The 20,318-nt window shown below is 44.2% G+C and overlaps 1 protein-coding gene across 1 annotated transcript in view; it reads left to right on the top strand.

Annotated features, from left to right (window-relative positions):
- The window catches only part of LOC109889124 (phosphatidylinositol 3-kinase regulatory subunit gamma), a 34,464-nt gene that overhangs the window by 8,591 nt on the left and 5,555 nt on the right, over positions 1–20,318 (top strand). Inside the window, exons 2-15 of the mRNA XM_020480326.2 lie at positions 5,021–5,746; positions 10,497–10,589; positions 12,781–12,855; positions 14,063–14,203; positions 14,500–14,689; positions 16,382–16,467; positions 16,755–16,860; positions 17,020–17,118; positions 17,297–17,477; positions 18,752–18,877; positions 18,976–19,118; positions 19,248–19,424; positions 19,515–19,586; positions 19,697–19,870. Coding sequence (XP_020335915.1) covers positions 5,422–5,746; positions 10,497–10,589; positions 12,781–12,855; positions 14,063–14,203; positions 14,500–14,689; positions 16,382–16,467; positions 16,755–16,860; positions 17,020–17,118; positions 17,297–17,477; positions 18,752–18,877; positions 18,976–19,118; positions 19,248–19,424; positions 19,515–19,586; positions 19,697–19,870 — 1,988 coding nt within the window. The 5' untranslated portion in view covers positions 5,021–5,421. The remainder of the gene's footprint in view (positions 1–5,020; positions 5,747–10,496; positions 10,590–12,780; positions 12,856–14,062; positions 14,204–14,499; positions 14,690–16,381; positions 16,468–16,754; positions 16,861–17,019; positions 17,119–17,296; positions 17,478–18,751; positions 18,878–18,975; positions 19,119–19,247; positions 19,425–19,514; positions 19,587–19,696; positions 19,871–20,318) is intronic.

Raw genomic sequence — 20,318 nt, 5'->3', positions numbered from 1 at the left:
CTAGTCATATTAGCAACCCATCATAGTTTGTTGCTATGAGATTCCCCTTCTTTCAAAGTTTCTAACAGAGATTTTAAGCTTTGTCACAACTGCTTGCATTAGGTTTAGAATGGTGAATTCTATTGTGTCAAATGTTTGAAAATTACTTTTTATTAGCTGCTTCATTACAGGAGTTTAATAATCGGCTATCGCCTTTTGAAATGTAAGACGATAGGCTTGCTATTGTTTCATGTTTCCATTTAAATTAATATTTTAAATTAATATCTTAATGAAAAATGACCGTTCCTTGTATACATGCCAAGTATCAGAGAGGAAGAGGCAAAGCAAGAGGTTTCACTCTCGCCAAAATCTATCCAAAATAATCGCAAAATGTTTCTATGGGTTTACTTTGGCCCTAAGCTTTTCACCTGCCTTTGTTAGGGCGGAAAAATAAGCATCTCGTCATTATATACAGATCTCTAATAAGATTTTCTGTTGGTTAAGTCATTTTACTGTGTGGAATTTATTTTACCGTTTGTTGACCGGTTAATGAGGGTCAGTTAGTCAGCAGCAAAATTGACCGACATTTCCACCCCTAAAATTGACCATGAACACTTAAAAGTTATGTAAAAAGCCAGTCCTACTATTACAACTCTTAAATAAGATTGAACATATGCAAAATAACTTTCTCCAGTACTTGATATTGAGCACTTTTCAATTTCATTTGCAGAAATATATTCTAACTTCGCTGTGAATTTTTTTATGATCAGGCGTCATTACTGAACTGCATTGCAAAGAACAAAGTTTAGGAGAAACAAAGTAGCTAAGACTATTTTCAATCAAAGGAATAAAAGAAGATGTATTTGGAGGATTCAACGATACACAAACGTTACCAGAGCAAAGCTCTTTCTATGCTACATGACTGGTGCGGTAACCTGCTTGGTGGTGCAACAGAATTTAAAACTAATTGTCTCATAATGGCTTTCTGCCACTCAAACCTAAATGGTAAGCACAATACAAAAGACCCTAACCTTTTAATGGGATACTGTAGCTGCATTAGTCTGATTTAGCCTCTTTAAAAATAAAAAAATTATACTTTGAGGTCAATACTAAGTTTTTCATGAATCAGTCATCTCTCGCTCATAAAAACGACAATCCACAGATCTAAATCAAATCAAATCAAATTTTATTTGTCACATACACATGGTTAGCAGATGTTAATGCGAGTGTAGCGAAATGCTTGTGCTTCTAGTTCCGACAATGCAGTAATAACCAACGAGTAATCTAGCTAACAATTCCAAAACTACTACCTTATACACACAAGTGTAAAGGGATAAAGAATATGTACATAAAGATATGAATGAGTGATGGTACAGAGCGGCATAGGCAAGATGCAGTAGATGGTATCGAGTATATACATATGAGATGAGTATGTAAACAAAGTGGCATAGTTTAAAGTGGCTAGTGATACATGTATTACATAAAGATGCAGTAGATGATATAGAGTACAGTATATACATATACATATGAGATAAATAATGTAGGGTATGTAAACATTATATTAAGTAGCATTGTTTAAAGTGGCTAGTGATATATTTTACATCAATTCCCATCAATTTCCATTATTAAAGTGGCTGGAGTTGAATCAGTGTGTTGGCAGCAGCCACTCAATGTTAGTGGTGGCTGTTTAACAGTCTGATGGCCTTGAGATAGAAGCTGTTTTTCAGTCTCTCGGTCCCAGCTTTGATGCACCTGTACTGACCTCGCCTTCTGGATGATAGCGGGGTGAACAGGCAGTGGCTCGGGTGGTTGTTGTCCTTGATGATCTTTATGGTCTTCCTGTGACATCGGGTGGTGTAGGTGTCCTGGAGGGCAGGTAGTTTGCCCCCGGTGATGCGTTGTGCAGACCTCACTACCCTCTGGAGAGCCTTACGGTTGTGGGCGGAGCAGTTGCCGTACCAGGCGGTGATACAGCCCGACAGGATGCTCTCGATTGTGCATCTGTAGAAGTTTGTGAGTGCTTTTGGTGACAAGCCAAATTTTTTCCGCCTCCTGAGGTTGAAGAGGCGCTGCTGCGCCTTCTTCACGATGCTGTCTGTGTGGGTGGACCAATGCAGTTTGTCTGTGATGTGTACGCCGAGGAACTTAAAACTTACTACCCTCTCCACTACTGTTCCATCGATGTGGATAGGGGGGTGTTCCCTCTGCTGTTTCCTGAAGTCCACAATCATCTCCTTAGTTTTGTTGACGTTGAGTGTGAGGTTATTTTCCTGACACCACACTCCGAGGGCCCTCACCTCCTCCCTGTAGGCCGCCTCGTCGTTGTTGGTAATCAAGCCTCTCATCTATTGTTATGTATTTGACCCATATGGAAGATGGTGTCTGTTTTGGATGTTAACAAATTTAATGAAAATAATGAATAGGCCGGGACGATACCAGTATCGCGATACTCGTTAGTATCGTGGCAAAGAAGTAAACTACGAAGCGGATTTAACTTCTTTAGGAAAACAGCCCTAATGTTGGAAACAAACATCATAATGTTGTGATTAGGATTGCAAAGTGTCGGAAACTTTCTGGTAAATTTCCATACATTTTCAATGAATTTTAGCCCTGGAATTTGGGGATTTTTGCTTAAATTCATCAAAAAAAGTTAGCTTATCAAATTTCAAATCAAATTTATTTACATTGCCCTTCTTACATCAGCTGATATCTCAAAGTGCTGTACAGAAACCCAGCCTAAAACGCCAAACAGCAAGCAATACAGGTGTAGATGCACGGTGGCTAGGAAAAACTCCCTAGAAAGGCCAAAACCTAGGGAGGAACCAGGCTATGTGGGGTGGCCAGTCCTCTTCTGGCTGTGCCGGGTGGAGATTATAACAGAACATGGCCAAGATGTTCAAATGTTCATAAATGACCAGCGTGGTCAAATAATAATAATCACAGGCAGAACAGTTGAAACTGGAGCAGCATCACGGCCAGGTGGACTGGGGACAGCAAGGTGTCATCATGTCAGGTAGTCCTGAGGCATGGTCCCTAGGGCTCAGGTCCTCCGAGAGAAAGAGAGAATTAAAGAGAGCATACTTAAATTCACACAGGACACCGGATAGGATAGGAGAAGTACTCCAGATATAACCAACTGACCCTAGCCCCCGACACAAACTACTGCAGCATAAATACTGGAGGATGAGACAGGAGGGGTCAGGAGACACTGTGGCCCCATCCGATGACACCCCCGGACAGGGCCAAACAGGAAGGATATAACCCCACCCACTTTGCCAAAGCACAGCCCCCACACCACTAGAGGGATATCTTCAACCACCAACTTACCATCCTGAGACTAGGCCGAGTATAGCCCACAAAGATCTCCGCCACGACACAACCCAAGGGGGGGGACCAACCCATAACGGGCGCGGTCCCAAACTAAAACAACCACGACCTAGAGCGATCACACCGATGATTGAGTTAAATACTTTATAAACTACACGAGCTGAAAACAAACAAAACTTCTGCAGCACACACAATCAAACTGTCGCGCCACCCAAGAGCCCCTCCCCAAAGAGCTGAACGAGCTCTCTTTATTTCCTCCTTCCTTACTGCTCATGCGCTCTTAAAGTGGCAGCGCACGGTGAAGGCTCCATGCAGATTTCGCCACAACCTGCTTAAATGACTACCCACCCATAGCACTCAACGTCTGTAGCCATTGGTCACATCAACACCATTATCCCAGAAACCCTAGACCCACTCTAACCCACTCAGAGACCTGACTGTGTAGTGCAAGCACAACAACCTCTCCCTCAACGTGATCAAGACAAAGGAGATGATTGTGGACTACAGGAAAAAGAGGACAGAGCACACCTCCATTCTCATTGACGGGGCTGTAGTGGAGCAGTTTGAGAGCTTCAAGTTCCTAGGCGTCCACATCCCCAACAAACTAACATGGTCCAAGCACACCAAGAGTCGTGAAGAGGGCACGACAAAACCTATTCCCCCTCAGGAGACTGAAAAGATTTGGCATGGTCCTCAGATCCTCAAAAAGTTTTACAGCTGCACCATTGAGAGCATCCTGACGGGTTGCATCACTGCCTGGTATGGCAACTGCTTGGCCTCCGACCGCAAGGCACTACAGAGGGTAGTACGTATGGCCCAGAACATCACCGGGGCCGAGCTTCCTGCCATCCAGGACCTCTATCCCAGGCAGTGTCAGAGGAAGGCCCTAAAAATTGTCAAAGACTGCAGCCACCCTGTTCTCTCTGCTACTGCATGGCAAGCGGTACCGGAGCGTCAAATATAGGTCCAAGAGGCATCTAAACAGCTTCTAACCCCAAGCCATAAGACTCCTGAACAGCTAATCAAATGGCTACACAGACTAATTGCCCCCCCCCCCCTGCCCCCAACGCTGCTGCTACTCTCTGTTATTATCTATTACCTACATGTACATATTACCTCGATACCGGTGCCCCCTGTATATAGCCTCCACGTTGACTCTGTACTGGTACCCCCTGTATATAGCCTCCACATTGACTCTGTATCGGTACCCCCTGTATATAGACCCGCTATTGTTATTTACTGAAGCTCTTTAATCATTTATTATTCTAATCTCTTACTTTTTTGTAGGTATTTTCTTAAAACTGCATTGTTGGTTAAGTGCGTGTAAGTAAGCATTTTACTGTAAGGTCTACACCTGTTCTATTCGGCGCATGTGACAAATACAATTTGATTTGAAGTAGAACAAATGCCGGAATGTCGCAGTGTCCCTTTTAAGTTAGTAGTGTCATAAGATTTGAATTAGTTGAGTGTCTGTGATAGTTGACTGAGGCTAAGAACACTTGGTGCTTATTCAAGGGGAACGTAGGCCTAGGCTAGCCCTTTTCTACATTTCAGTTGACAGTTTCATAGATTTATATGTGGGGTATCCTTTTGGGAAAAATGGATGGGATAACATTTAGCTCCCCATTTAGACAGGTTTTAAATGAAAAAAAAACTCATTGATTTGGCTTCATGTGCTTAATGTATTATTTTCTGTGTCTTTTGTCTTCTGTAGAGCTTTCCACCAGGAACACTTGGAAGATTCTCAATACGAAGTGCTGAGTCACTGAAGTGCCTGCCCTGCACCTGTCATTCCTAAACCGTACCAGTGTAAATCAGAACCCTACTTTGGTTCAGCTCTTACCTGCAAGTCTCGGGTCTTTCCAAAGAGCATGTTGCCAATGCCGTCTCTCTGCTCCATTGTCTGGTTGCACCGAGGGATCAAGCTAAAGAAAGTGCTTTATTTCTCAAACACAGGCCAGGTCTGAGTTTCAACCATTCACACCAACAGTTCAGTCATGCTTCTTAGTTTTAGTTGAAAATTCCTGAATAGTGTTGCCATCACAATTAACATCCTCAACACTCTGGCACTTCACTGCCCTGGTCAGTGTGTATCATAGTTGGAAATCTTTGCACATGGCTGTAGAGGGCTTCCAATTCATAGCAATTTATGTCTATAACAAAGACTGGGACGAGGACCTTGACCTCCAGCCAGGGGACATACTGACCGTCAGCAAGACGTCACTGACATCTCTTGGGCTCAAGGATGGGGACGAGGAGCACCCGGATTGCCTGGGATGGATGGTGGGAGTCAACAAGCGCACCAAGCAGAGGGGAGACTTCCCTGGGACGTATGTCCAGTATGTGGGGCCTGTGAAGATGTATGTGGTGCCCAACCAGCCTCTGCAGCAGAGACCCCTCCCAGCAGCCCCCAGGCCTCAACCTCCCCCAGCACATCAAGGTAGGACACAGTACCTTCAGAAAGTATTCATACCCCTTGACTTATTCCTCCATTTGTTGTTACAGCCTGAATTCAAAATTGGTGAGGAAAACATTTTATTTAATCAATCTACACACAATACCCCATAATGACAAAGTGAAAACATGTTTTTGGGCATTTTTGCTAATTTATTGAAAGTGAAGTACAGAAATATCTAATTTTACTATTCACACCCCTGAGTCAATTCTTTGTAGAAGCACCTTTGGCAGAGATTACAGCTGTGAATCTTTCTGGGTAAGTCTCTTTAGAGCATTCTTCAAGCTCTGTCAAATTGGTTGTTGATCATTGCTAGACAGCCATTTTCAGGTCTTGCCGTAGATTTAAGCCGTAACTGTAACTCGGCCATTAAGGAACATTCGCCATCTTCTTGTTAAGCAACTCCCGTGTAGATTTGGCCTTGTGTTTTAGGTTATTGTCCTGCTGAAAGGTGAATTTATCTCCCAGTGTCTGGTGGAAAGCAGACTGAGCCAGGTTTTCGTCTAGGATTTTGCCTGTGCTTAGCTCCATATCCTGAAACTCCTAATCCTTAATGGTTACAGGCATACCCATAACATGATGCAGCCATCACTACGCTTGAAAATATGGAGAATGGTACACAGTAATGTGCTGTATTGGATTTGCCCGAACATAATACTTTGTATTCAGGACAAAAAAGGTTATTGGTTTGCCACATTTTTTGAAGTATTACTTTAGTGCCTTGTTGTAAACAGGATGCATGTCTTGGAATATTTTTTATTCTGTACAAGCATTCTTCTTTTCACTCTGTCATTTAGGCTAGTATTGTGAAGTAACTACAATGTTGTTGATCCATCCTCAGTTTTCTCCTCACAGCCATTAAACTCTGTTTTAAAATCACCATTGCCCTCATGGTGAAATCCCTCAGTAGTTTCCTTCCTTCTCTCCGGCAACCGAGTTAGGAAGGATCTTTGTCGTGACTGGCTATATTGATACACCATCCAAAGTGTAATTAATAACTTCACCATGCTCAAATGTCAGCTCCCCCCACATCTACCAATAGGTGCCCTTCTTTGCGAGGCATTGGAAAACCTCCTTGGTCTTTGTGATTGAATCTGTGTTTGAAATTCACTGCTTGACTAAGAGACCTTACAATTATCTATATGTGTGGGGTATGGAGATGAGGTAGCCATTAAAAAAAAATCTATATATGTTATTAAACACTATTATTGCACACGGAGCAGGGTCAATGCAATTTACATGACTTGTTAATTAAGCACATTTTACTCCTGAACTTATTTAGGTTTTCCATAAAAGGGGTTGAATAATTATTGACTCAAGCCATTTCAGCTTGTAATTTCTTCTTAATTTGTAAAAAAAAAAAAAATCCACATTGACATTATGGGGTAGTAGGCCAGTGACAAAAAAAAATCTACATTGACATTATGGGGTAGTAGGCCAGTGACAAAAAAAAATCTACATTGAATACATGTTTAATTCAGGCTGTAACACACCAAAATGTGGAAAAAGTCAAGGGGTGTGAATAATTTCTGAAGGCACTGTATACACCACAGACTCCCCCCATTGGGGGTCGTGTTTAAATATGAATACCCCAAGCAAGGTCATAGATTCATTCAACAGAAGTGTTCTGAAAATAGTGTTATGACAAAAGGTTTAATGATTAACTTCTGCATACAAGAAGAGTAGGATTAGAAGAGCAACAAACCCTGTCTACTTTTTCAACATTCTAGATTATTTTAATCTTTACATTTTTTTTTTTATCTGTGATGTCCGCTTATCTTTTATTTGTATTTTGTTATTTACCCCTAATTATTGTCTTCGCATAGTATCAGCCCACCTTCCATTTCCCATTGTACTTCAGTTTTCTGCCTGTTGCTCCCCTTCTGGAGGCAGTAAATTGTGTTGCTTGCTTTGGGAGCTTGGAAAAGCACCAGGTCAGTCTGGAAAGGGAGCAGGTAGGGGAGCTTTCTGCTGAAGCAGCACATTCCTCTGGAGTCACGTGACACTGCTTCAATATTTGCCTTCTATTCATTCTCTGTAGGGGTGCAGGTCAGCTCAGTTCCTCTCCAGGCCACGGGCCTGCTAGGAGAAATGGAAATGGTACCCACAGCTGCCCAAGCAATTCCAACCTGTTAGCCTTGGACAGGTTTCCCCATGTCCCCTCTCTTTGCTGCAGCCCTGCTACTCTTGCATCTTGCTTTCCTTTTTTCTTTCTATGTCTCTAAAATGCCATGGGTTGTAGAGTAGTTTTTCCTTCTATTTAGTCATTACTGACAATTTGCTCTGAAATGAAAGATGAAAAATGTTTTTGACACAATTTGATTGGGAGTTAAATCTAACGTATGTACACAACACAATTAGTTACGCAAAATGGCTTCCCTGCATGGTTGCATCGAGTTATACATTTTGGGCTGTACACTTCTGTGTATTTTTGCAACTTAGACCTATCTACTCAGGACAGGCCTAATTGTATTCCTGCATTGCATACATACTTCAGGTATTTTAAATTTGGCTTTAGGCAAAACCCCTGTCATCCAACTAAGGATAGTTTGTGATATTGTAGGTGGATTGAGTGCAATATGAACTTGACATGCAATTTAGACCGTTTTTTTAAAGCCCAGGCGAACTACCTTCGTCCTTGGAGAAATAGACTCACCCATGCTGTATAATTTAGTTTCCAGACATGCTCTACATTCTCATTCTTTTAATTGGGGAATGTTAAAGGCTTATTTTACTGTCGGGACCTATGTTAGTTATATTTAGTCTGTCTGCAGGAGACACATACCATTAAGTGCAGCCAATGGACTAGTAAAGATACCCAGCCTTGGGACAGGGAGTGACGACGGACCGTTCTACGAATTGGGTTGAGCAGGCAGTGGTGTACGGGAACACAGGGAGTGACACAGCCCAAAGCCTGGTGTCCAGGTTTCTTAATTTTCTCCACAATTCTTCCATCCAACTAAGCAGCTGGAGTAGAAGAAAACTGCTTAGAATGGCCACAGTGAGGCTAGCAGAGACTTTGAGAGTTCAATTGCTGAAATGTGATTATTATTTGATTGCTCAACATCTCAGGAACTCTACAACAAAGCATTTAAGACTGAGGCAACTAAATATAAAAACTGACATTTTCAAGGTGGTGTAGACATAGGCCTACTGCTTCATGGAAAAAATACTTGTCATCTATGCAATTAAATAGCGAATGGAGAACTGCTTTTCCCCGTGGTTCATTTTCATGCCAGCCAGTTAGGCTATACTCCTGGTTTAAAGAGAAGCAATGTGCTAAATTATTAGGAAAGTTGAGAAATAAATATAGTAGGCCTAGCCTATAGAAGGCTGATGGGTACTCATTTTAATAGAGGCCATCACCCTGTTTTCTAACACAATTGCATAGCCTATAGAAATGTTTCGCAACATGAGCTCATGGGCTCTCATGAAGTGTTTGCATTGATGTCAGAGTGGTTAGAGGGACAATAGAGTGCTGAGTACCAGGCAGTTTGCAAGTTTGGTACGCCTCTAATGACCATCTGCAGCATCAGAGCTTGGAGAAGCCTAATTACTGTGACTAAATGGTCATGTGTAATTTGAATGCCTTCATGTGACCGCCGGTGTGGCGGTAATACAGTCACCGCAACAGCCCTAGTCATAGTCACTACTGAAGAAAACATTTTCTTTACAAAAACAAGTTTTTATGTCTAGGGCTATTGTTTTCTTCTGACAATATGTTTAATAACCTTAGGTCCAATCTGCCCTCTCACATGCAAATGTTGGGTTTAATTATGGCAGTATTTTGTGCAGTGGCCAATAGGCATATTTTCAGATGGTCAATGCAGTCGGTAGGGTAGGCCTATAACTTTGATATTGTTCTGTGGAGGATTTATATTATTAGGTGGCTTATGAGTCCTCAGCTCACTACTAATTCCTGAACCTTACACACACACACACACACACACACACACACAGAGTTCTTGAAAGCCATTTCATATGTTGATAGTATTTTCAACATAACCTTACTGTATGTAGTCTAATGCACTGTTTGTAGTACAGGCAAATATGTTTTTTTTTATTGTATATTTATTTTGTTTTTGTATTGTACAGTTGTGACTTAGCAAGACTGACTCAAACATGCAATACTCAGCCACTGTACAGCAGCTAGGTTGCAGAGCATTTGGGAAAGGCAACCCTCGGAAGAGTGAAGGCTGCAGAGAAGCAGGGGGGTGGGGCGGACATTATACAGGAGGGAAATCGAGAGCTGGGCAGCAATTTTCCATGTTTAACGTGCAGCAGAGAGGGGGAATGTGCTGACATGGTACTTTCTGTGAACTCCAAAATGATCAGACATGGTTTAGGCTTGCGCTGCCAGGAGGCACGGGGTGTCAAGCTTATACAGTGAGTCTGAAAATGAGGCTCTGGCGCGCTGCCACCGGAGGTTATGCCTGTTCAGGTTTTTTTTTTTTATTAAAATCCTTCATTGTGTTACACTGAGACACTTGAAAAACCCTCCTCACGCAAAGGGCTGTGGTGAAACATGGCCTTGCAATGGAGTGGAGGGGAGAGTGAAATTCCTGAACGAAAATTAAACTGGGTATTTGTTGTGAAAAGATTAAAAGTTATTTAAGGGGCTGTTGTAATTTTGATTGAGCTTTGTTTGGTGTCTTTGATTGCTACAGATTTGCTGTAATAATTATTTTAAACAAGATCAAGGCCTAATGGGTATCCTATCCTATTTGTCTTCCAGGGACTTCAGCTCAAGAGTTTGTCCAGCCTTTTCCACCCCCAGAAAATGCCCTCCCCACTTTGGTAAAGTTGATAGAGGCCATTGAGAAAAAAGGTAAGATGGCTGTGTGATATCGGAACACGTTTGAATCTGATGTGTTTAGTACAAGTCATTTGACAAGAGAAGCAGCAGCATTGACCTGGAAATATGCCACATAGTACTTTCGATGTGACATTAATGTATCAGTTATCCATACTTGCATGTAAACTAATGCTTTGGTAGAATATATTTTATGCATGACATGTACTTCAAAAGGAATTCAGACCCCTTGACTTTTTCCACATTTTGTTATGTTACAGCCTTATTCTAAAATGGATTAAATTGTTTTTTTTCCCTTCAACCATCTACACACAATACCCCATAATGACATAGCAAATGCAGGTTTTTGGAAATGTTTGCTCATTTATATATTTTTTAAAACTGAAATATTACATTTATATAAGTATTCAGACCCTTTACTCAGTACTATGTTGAAGCACCTTTGGCAGCGATTACAGCATCTGTTAGATCGGTTCAAGTCTGGGCTCTGGCTGGGCCACCCAAGAACATTCAGAGACTTTTCCCGAAGCCACTCCTGCTTTGTATTGGCTGTGTGCTTAGGGTCGTTGTCCTGTGGAAGGTGAACCTTTACCCCATTCTGAGGTCCTGAGCGCTCTGGAGCAGGTTTTCATCAACGATCTTTCTGTACATTTCTCCGTTCATCTTTGCCTTGATCCTGACTAGTCTGCCAGTCCCTGACTCAGAAAAACATTGACGCAGCATGATGCTGCCACCACCATGCTTCACCGTAGGGATGGTGCCAGGTTTCCTCCAGACGTGACGCTTGGCATTCAGGCCAAAGAGTTCAATCTTGGTTTCATCAGACCAGAGAATCTTTAGGTGCCTTTTGGCAAACTCCAAGCGGGCTGTCATGTGCCTTTTACTGAGGAGTGAATTCCGTCTGGCCACGCTACCATAAAGGCCTGATTGAGAGATGGTTATCCTTCTGGAAGGTTCTCTCATCTCCACAGAGGAACTTTACAGCTCTGTCAGAGTGACCATCAGGTTCTTGGTCACCTCCCTGACCAAGGCCCTTCTCCTCCGATTGCTCATTTTGGCCGGGCGGCCAGCTCTAGGAAGAGTCTAGGTCGTTCCAAACTTCGTCCATTTAAGAATGATGGAGGCCACTGTGTTCTTGGGGACCTTCAAAGCTGCAGACATTTTTCGGTACCCATCCCCAGATCTGTGCCTCGACACATTGTTGTCTCGGAGCTCTATGGACAATACCTTTGACCTCATGGCTTTCTTTATTTTTGCTCTGACATGCATTGTCAGCTATGGGACCTTTTATATAGACAGGTGTGTGCCTTTCCAAATCATGCCCAATCAATTGCATTTTTCACAGGTGGACTCCAATTAAGTTTTAGACACAGCTCAAGGAGGATTAATGGGAACAGGATGCACCTGAGTTCAATCTTGAATCTCATAGCAAAGGGTCTGAATACTTATGTAAATAAGGTATTTCTGTTTTTTATATTTAATAAATTAGCAACATTTAAACATTTTTTTTAAATAAACTGTTTTTCGCTTTGTCATGTGTCATAATTGTGTAGATTGCTGAGGATTTAAAAACATATATATTGTGTTATAAGGCTGTAACAAAATGTGGAAAAAGTCAAGGGGTCTGAATACTTTGCGAAGGCACTGTATACATACATGTATTTAGCTTTGATCATGGTCCACTTAGATCCCCATGGTCTACAAACAGTGTCATTTAAAAGGTGGATATGCTGCTAGAGGAGACACCCTGGCTTTGATAGGAACTCTCCTCTGCCTTTCCTCATTTGGGCAAAAGTCCGTCCTTGTTTTTATCTCTTTACATATTTATTTTGGGATCCACCCCTGTAAACGTAATTTGCTTTTCATACAACCACATGTTTCGTCCACGTTCCCTGAGAGGACGCAGGAGTTGAGCAAATCGAATTGAGAAAAGGCCCTCTCCTCTCTCCGTCTGATCTTTGACCTTTCAGACTTAGCACTCCTGAAAGTGTCTCCTGGGCCTTCAGGTAGCATGTGGAAGGCCAGGTTATTGTTGAAACGTTTCAGTTAGCGTCTCAGTCATGTATTTTCAGCTCTGGGAGCTGTATTTTGGATGTTTATACGTGTAACTAATTGATCCACTAATAGAGGCATGCCAGGAGAGAAAATACTATTTCAGAAGGGTGCGCTAACTGTGTGTGTGTGTGTGTGTGTCAAACTCTTGCAGGTTTGGAGTGCGAGACGCTGTACAGGAAGTCTGGCTCCTTGGCTGCTGGCAGTCATAGACAGAGCCTGAATTTTGGTAAGACCCTCTTTTTCTCTCTTGCACATTATGCTTGTGCATGAATTTATTGTTCTTACATTCAACTCTTGCTGAGCTGTACAAGTTGATAGAGTCTGTTGCCATCGTCGGATAGTCATCCATTCCTGTAGGATAAAAAGTAATTTACTCCGAACCCTGTGACTTCAATGATTGTGGTGCTGTTCATTCTATAGCCCTGCCTATTGAGTTCAGTTAGGAAAATAACTCAAGAGGGGTGATGACCATGCTGCCCTCGTGGTTCCTGTAGGATACACTACATGCTCTGTTTGTCTTTGCTCTATTTCAACAGTGGGCCATTAACACAGCCTTTGTTTGTGTAGAGAAATAGGCCAGTCTGTTCAAACGGATCAAAGAGACGGATGGATGCTGTGCCCCCCCCCACACAAAATAAACGATCTTGCATATATTGCACTTCATTATTTCACTTCTCTGTGAGCCCCACTGTACTGAAGAGTGAGGACAGTCTCGGGAGTGTTATTTTCACTCCGTGACCGATTTTGCATTAATTGCAATATAATTGGCTCTACGAGTTTGTTCCGCTTGTTATTCTGTGCTTATCTATATACATGGCACTGTTTGTTTCGACTGGAGAAAGTAAACACTTGGGTGTTCCAAGGAATCAAGTGACCTGGGACTTGCTTAGCAACATCCATGCCACAATGAGTTTAAGTACGGTCTCCCAAAGATTTGAGCAGACAGGACGATGTAGGCTAGATCAAGTGTCAACAGCATGTTCTGAGATGCACACCCCCACCCCCCACAAACACACCTTTCACATGCCGCAGACAGACCGACCCAGATTCTCCCCATGCTCACACACACTCACACATGCCAGACACTCTCCCCACTGTCTATCTGCTCAGATGGAGAGCTGGACCGGACCAGGCAGGCCTTTTAAGACAGCTGTTTGCTAGCTGAGGCGTGACAGAGCAGTAAGCAGCACCCAGCCAGTCTGGCCTGCCTGTCGCATCGGTGAAAGAGGAGGAGCTTGTTATTTTAGGCTCTCAGACACTGTCATAGGACTAGTCTGGACACTGTCTCCCAGACAGCACACTTAGCCGCACCAGAAACTCTGGCCACAAAGCACAACTCTTGGGACACCTTACCACAGAGCAGGAGAACCAGTGATGTACACAAACAGACTCTGCCGTGTCTGAATTAGCGACCTAAAGTGTTCTTTTTACAGAGCTCTCGGAGCCTGAGATGGGCCAGTACGACGTCCAGGCGCTCTCAGAGGCCCTGATGGGATTCCTGCAGGACTTGCCCTTCCCCATCATCCCAGAGTGTGTCTATCCCAGCCTGAAGATTGCCCTGCAAGAGGAAGCAGGTAATGGCATCTTTAGCACTAACATGCTTCTTCATGTATCTCATTAAGAACTGATGCATGTGATTCCAGGAGCATATTCTACTAACAAAAACAAAAACAAAAAAACAGCTATCTTTGAAGCACACTATCAGGTGACTGTTGAAAGAATTGTGTATATTTTGGAATCTGCTTAGAAATACAAAGCAAAATGTGAATTTGGCATTAGATAGAAAATAATGTTGTCGGTTTACCATTGTGTCTCAAACCCAAGGCACTAAGGTTGTCACTCAGTCTCCGTGCTGGTTCTTATTACCCAGAGCTGTCTGTCGAGGAGACAGGCAAGCATTTGCTGAAGGCACTGGAGCCCCCGGCTGTGCCCCTGCCAGGCCTGCTCACCCTGCAGTACCTGCTCAGACACTTGGACCGAGTGGGACAGAGCTCGCCCCACAATGGCCTGGACCCTCACACCCTCGCACTCCTCTTCAGCCCTCTGCTGCTCCCCGCTGGGTCAGTCTCACATTTAAAGAAATACCTATGTCGGTATGGGGGGGGGGGGTGTCCAGCCAATAGACACAGAGGGAAAGGGAGAGCGAAATACTGGCCAGCCAATAGACACGGAGAGAGAAATACTGGCCAGCCAATAGACACGAGAGAGAAATACTGGCCAGCCAATAGACACAAGAGAGAGATACTGGCCAGCCAACAGCTAGAGGGAGAGAGAAATACTGGCCAGCCAATAGACACGGGAGAGAGGGAAAGAGAAATACTGGCCAGCCAATAGACACGGGAGAGAGGGAAAGAGAAATACTGGCCAGCCAATAGACACGGGAGAGAGGGAGAGAGAAATACTGGCCAACCAATAGACGCAGAGAGAGGGAGTGAGAGATACTGGCCAGCCAACAGAGAGAAGGAGAAAAAAAACTGGCCAGCCAATAGACACAGAGAGGGAGAGAGAGATACTGGCCAGCCAACAGAGAGAGGGAGAGAGAAATACTGGCCAGCCAACAGAGAGAGGGAGAGGGAAATACTGGCCAGCCAACAGAGAGAGGTTTCGAGAAATACTGGCCAGCCAACAGAGAGAGGGAGAGAGAGGGAAATACTGGCCAGCCAACAGAGAGAGGGAGAGAGAAATACTGGCCAGCCAACAGAGAGAGGGAGAGAGAGGGAAATACTGGCCAGCCAACAGAGAGAGGGAGAGAGAAATACTGGCCAGCCAACAGAGAGAGGGAGAGAGAGATACTGGCCAGCCAACAGAGAGAGGGAGAGAGAGGGAAATACTGGCCAGCCAACAGAGAGAGGGAGAGAGAAATACTGGCCAGCCAACAGAGAGAGGGAGAGAGAGATACTGGCCAGCCAACAGAGAGGGAGAGAGAGATACTGGCCAGCCAACAGAGAGAGGGAGAGAGAAATACTGGCCAGCCAACAGAGAGAGGGAGAGAGAGATACTAGCCAGCCAACAGAGAGAGGGAGAGAGAGAAACTGGCCAGCCAACAGAGAGAGGGAGAGAGAGATACTGGCCAGCCAACAGAGAGAGGGAGAGAGAGAAACTGGCCAGCCAACAGAGAGAGGGAGAGAGAGATACTGGCCAGCCAACAGAGAGAGGGAGAGAGAGATACTGGCCAGCCAACAGAGAGAGGGAGAGAGGGATACTGGCCAGCCAACAGAGAGAGGGAGAGAGGGATACTGGCCAGCCAACAGAGAGAGGGAGAGAGAGATACTGGCCAGCCAACAGAGAGAGGGAGAGAGGGATACTGGCCAGCCAACAGAGAGAGGGAGAGAGGGATACTGGCCAGCCAACAGAGAGAGGGAGAGAGGGATACTGGCCAGCCAACAGAGAGAGGGAGAGAGAGATACTGGCCAGCCAACAGAGAGAGATAGGAAGAAATGCATCAACATGACCAGCATCCTCTTGAGTTCATGCGGTTGTCAGTCTACAAAGTGTCTGGCTGTAGAAATGGTCTGCAGGTTGAGCCAGCTTGAGATAGAAGCCATAACACATCTGTTTTCCTGGAAGGACACTATTCTCTGAAGTCAGCAAAATATACAGTACGTCCCCTCAACACCTCTCCAACCAATGTCCCACGTTACTGACCTCTCCCTCCTGTACTGTTGTAAAATATGACTCCCCTCATCCCGTTGAACCACTCTTTCCACCGTACTCTGAATGACTGACGTAGGAGTGTATTGATTTTTGTCCAGGTCAGAAGAAGATTGTCAGGTTTCTGCCCATGTGCTTGAGAGACTGCTGGTGGTGAGGGCCTGGGAGCTGGAAGAAATGCCACCAGGTAAACCAAATCAAATCAAATTTTGTCACATGCGCCGAATACAACAGGTGAAATACTTACTTACTACAAGCCCCTTAACAAACAATGCAGTTCAAACAATAGAGTTAAGAAAATATTTACTAAATAAACGATTTTTTTTTTTTTTTAAGTAACACAATAATGAGGCTATATACACAAGCTCACAACAATATATCACTCTCACTAAAAAACACCTCTATCTCTTGGGTCCATTTTGAATGGATGTCCCACTGTGTTGTGACACCACCACCTATTGGTCCCTTTGACAGCCCTACCTCCCAAACCTTCCAAAACCAAAGCCATGGCATCCTCTGTGATCAATGGAGACGGCAGCAAGATGGCCGATGCAGAGTGGTACTGGGGAGACATTTCCAGGTACAATTTATCTGGCTATATAATGAATCCAGTGTTAATGTCCACACTTGGTTAGTTACAGTTGAGACCACAATCTTCTGTTTCAAGAAGAAATGATTGTCACTTGTCACTCATCTTACTCTCCCAGCTTTAGTGACGTAATCATGCTATTTTTTCCAGAGAGGAGGTGAATGAGAAGATGAGAGACATGCCGGATGGGACTTTCTTGGTCCGAGACGCCTCAAGCAAGGTGCAAGGAGAATACACATTGACTCTCAGGTAAGGGTATTGATAATTTAGTCTGTCTAAAAGAGACTAGTTTGTCTCTCTTAAAATAATCTTCAGGTACTCCCTAGTCACTCGTTTCAAATGCAATGATGTTTCACCACTTTGGATAGCTTTCAGAGACTTTCACAGAAGCTCTGTAACATTGCTCAACTGCTCTGGACTTTTCTAGAAAAGGAGGAAACAACAAGCTGATCAAGATCTTCCACCGAGGCGGCAGGTACGGCTTCTCTGAGCCGCTGACGTTTTCCTCTGTGGTGGAGCTCATCCTGCATTATCACCAGGAGTCGCTGGCCCAGTACAACCCCAAGCTGGACTCACGGCTACTGTATCCCATCTCCAAATATCAGCAGGTAGTAGAATGATTCTGTTAATGTTGGTTTGACTTCTGGGCCTTATGTCAATGGTGTTACTTGGTTTTTAAATAGATGATATGAGAAAAGGAATGCAGCCTTCGAACAGCACCCTTATTCTTTCTGGAAGGCCTTACATGTCTTCTTGCACAAGGAAAATCCCAAACCCATGGCATCCCCAAGAGGACTGTAATAGCTTGTCTGAAATGTTATCAAACAATTATGTTTAAGTGAGGAGAGTTTGCTTGCTGAAATACATTGAGTACTATTTGAAATACATTGAGCCCACATTGAGTGTTCTATAGCTCAACATCTTGCTGTGGTTGTATCACAACAACCTCTCCCTCAATGTGAGCAAAACAAAGGAGCTGATCGTGGACTACAGGCCGAACAGGCCCCATTAACATCAACGGGGCTGTAGTGGAGCGGGTCAAGAGTTTCAAGTTCATTGGTGTTCACATCACCATCGATCTATCATGGTCCAAACACACCAAGACAGTTGTGAAGAGGGCACGACAAAAGCTTTTCCCCATCAGGAGACTGAAAAGATTTGGCATGGGTCCCAGATCTCAAAAAGTTTGGCAGCTGCACCATCGAGAGCATCCTGGTTGCATCCTGGTTGCATCACTGGTTGCATCACCGCCTGGTATGGCAACTGCTCGGCATCTGACCGTAAGGCACTACAGAGGGTAGCTCGCGTATGGCCCAGTACATCACTGGGGCCAAGCTTCCTTGCCATCCAGGACCTATATAATAGGTGGTGTCAGAGGAAAGCCCATAAAATTGTCAAAGACTCCAGTCACCCAAGTCATAGACTGTTCTCTCTGCTACCGCATGGCAAGCGGTACAGGAGCGCCAAGTCTAGGACCAAGAGGCTCCTTAACAGCTTCTACCCCCAAGCCAATAGACTGCTGAACAATTAATCACATGGCCACCGGACTATTACATTGACCCCCTCCATTGGTTTTGTACACTGCTGCTACACGCTGTTTATTATCTATGCATAGTCACTTCACCCCTACGTACATGTACAAATTACCTCTAACCTGTACCCACACACAGTGACTCGGTACCCCCTGAATATAGCCTCGCTATTGTGTTAATTTTTATTATTGTTTACTTTATTTGGTAAATATTTTCTCAACTCTTCTTGAACTGCACTGTTGGTTAAGGGCTTGTCAGTAAGCATTTCACGGTAAGGTCTACACTTCTTGTATCTGGTGCATGTGACAAATAGTTTGATTTGGTTAGTTAATGGTCTTTGTTATTTCTAGGACCAGGTGGTGAAAGAGGACAACGTGGAAGCAGTAGGAGAGCAACTGAAGGTGTACCATGAACAGTACCAGGAGAAGAGCCGGGAATATGACGTCTTGTATGAAGAGTACACTCGCACCTCTCAGGTACATATTCAACACATCCATTTTCACTGTCACATTTGGGACTGGGTTCCATAGCACTTAAAATGAGCAAAACCTTGTCTGTTTTCCCTGTACTCCAGGAGTTACAGATGAAGCACACGGCCATCGAGGCCTTCACCGAGACCATCAATATCTTTGAGGAGCAGTGCGAGACCCAAGAGCGCTACAGCAAAGAGTACATTGACAAGTTCCACAGGGAGGGCAACAGCCAAGAGATTGAGAGGTATCTACATTGCCTGTTGTAGGATTTTCATGTTGTGATACAGGGTTTGAACTAGCCCTCTGACTGAAGCCTGTAGTGATCATGACTATGAAGTGGGGGACCTCCCAATCTTGTCGCTCCACCTTACAGAATCCAAAGTAATTCAGATAAGCTGAAGTCTCGTGTGACTGAGATCCATGACAGCAAACGGAAGCTGGAGCAGGACCTGAAGGAGCAGGCGACGGACAACCGAGAGATCGACAAGAAGATGAACAGTCTGAAACCAGACCTCATGCAGCTGCGGAAGATCAGAGACCAGTACCTGGTGTAGGTTATACACACACACACACTTTACAATGCGAAACTAAAATGTTTAGGAACATGGGAACTAACCGTTAGCTTGTGTTAACGCCCCAGGTGGCTCAATCAGAAGGGCACCAGACAGAAGAAGATTAACGAGTGGCTTGGGATCAAGAACGACGTGGAAGAGTGAGTTAAACCAATGTGGCCGTCTGACAGTTGTGATGTATCACCATGTTTAATCATGTCTTATCGTGTATCATATTGACCCTAGTTTCATCCCCTCTTCTCCCTCCCAGCCTAAATTCTCTGGTGGATGAGATGGATGACCTGCCACACCATGACGAGCGCACCTGGTACGTGGGCGACATCAAGCGAGGCCAGGCCGAAGAGCTGCTAAGGGGCAGGGGTGACGGCACCTTCCTGATCCGAGACAGCCAGTCCCAGAAGGGCTCCTATGCCTGCTCTGTAGTGTGAGTCCCATTAACCTGCTCTGTAGTGTGAGTCCCATTAACCTGATCTCCGGTCACATAATGATTTGGGTTGGAAATACAATACGACTAGACTGTTGGGTGGGGTTTAGCCAGGTTTGTCAGATGTTTTCCGGACACACCTGCCGAGATGATGCCTGAAAATCTCAAACGCATGGGAAATGTTGGGACCATCTGAAAACATGGTTGGTCAATCTTATCCGCAAAGGGCCGTTAAGCTGTAACACAACTGAGTCAGCTCATCCAAACCTATTGGACTGAGGAACATTTGGCATTGAGGCATATAGCAAGATCTTCAAAATTGATGGTGTCTTTATGAGGTCTGAAAACATCTGACAAACTTTGATTTTGTGCTGAAATATCACTTTGACTGCTGTGTTTGGGCGTTTTGTCTAACCAACTGTTCTGTTGTTGACTTCACGTCTGTACG

The sequence above is a fragment of the Oncorhynchus kisutch genome, linkage group LG4 (assembly GCF_002021735.2).
Source record: "Oncorhynchus kisutch isolate 150728-3 linkage group LG4, Okis_V2, whole genome shotgun sequence".
NCBI classification, from domain to species: domain Eukaryota; kingdom Metazoa; phylum Chordata; class Actinopteri; order Salmoniformes; family Salmonidae; genus Oncorhynchus; species Oncorhynchus kisutch.
The sequence above is the reverse complement of the archived record's forward strand: the minus strand, read 5'-3'. Positions and strand labels throughout refer to the sequence as shown.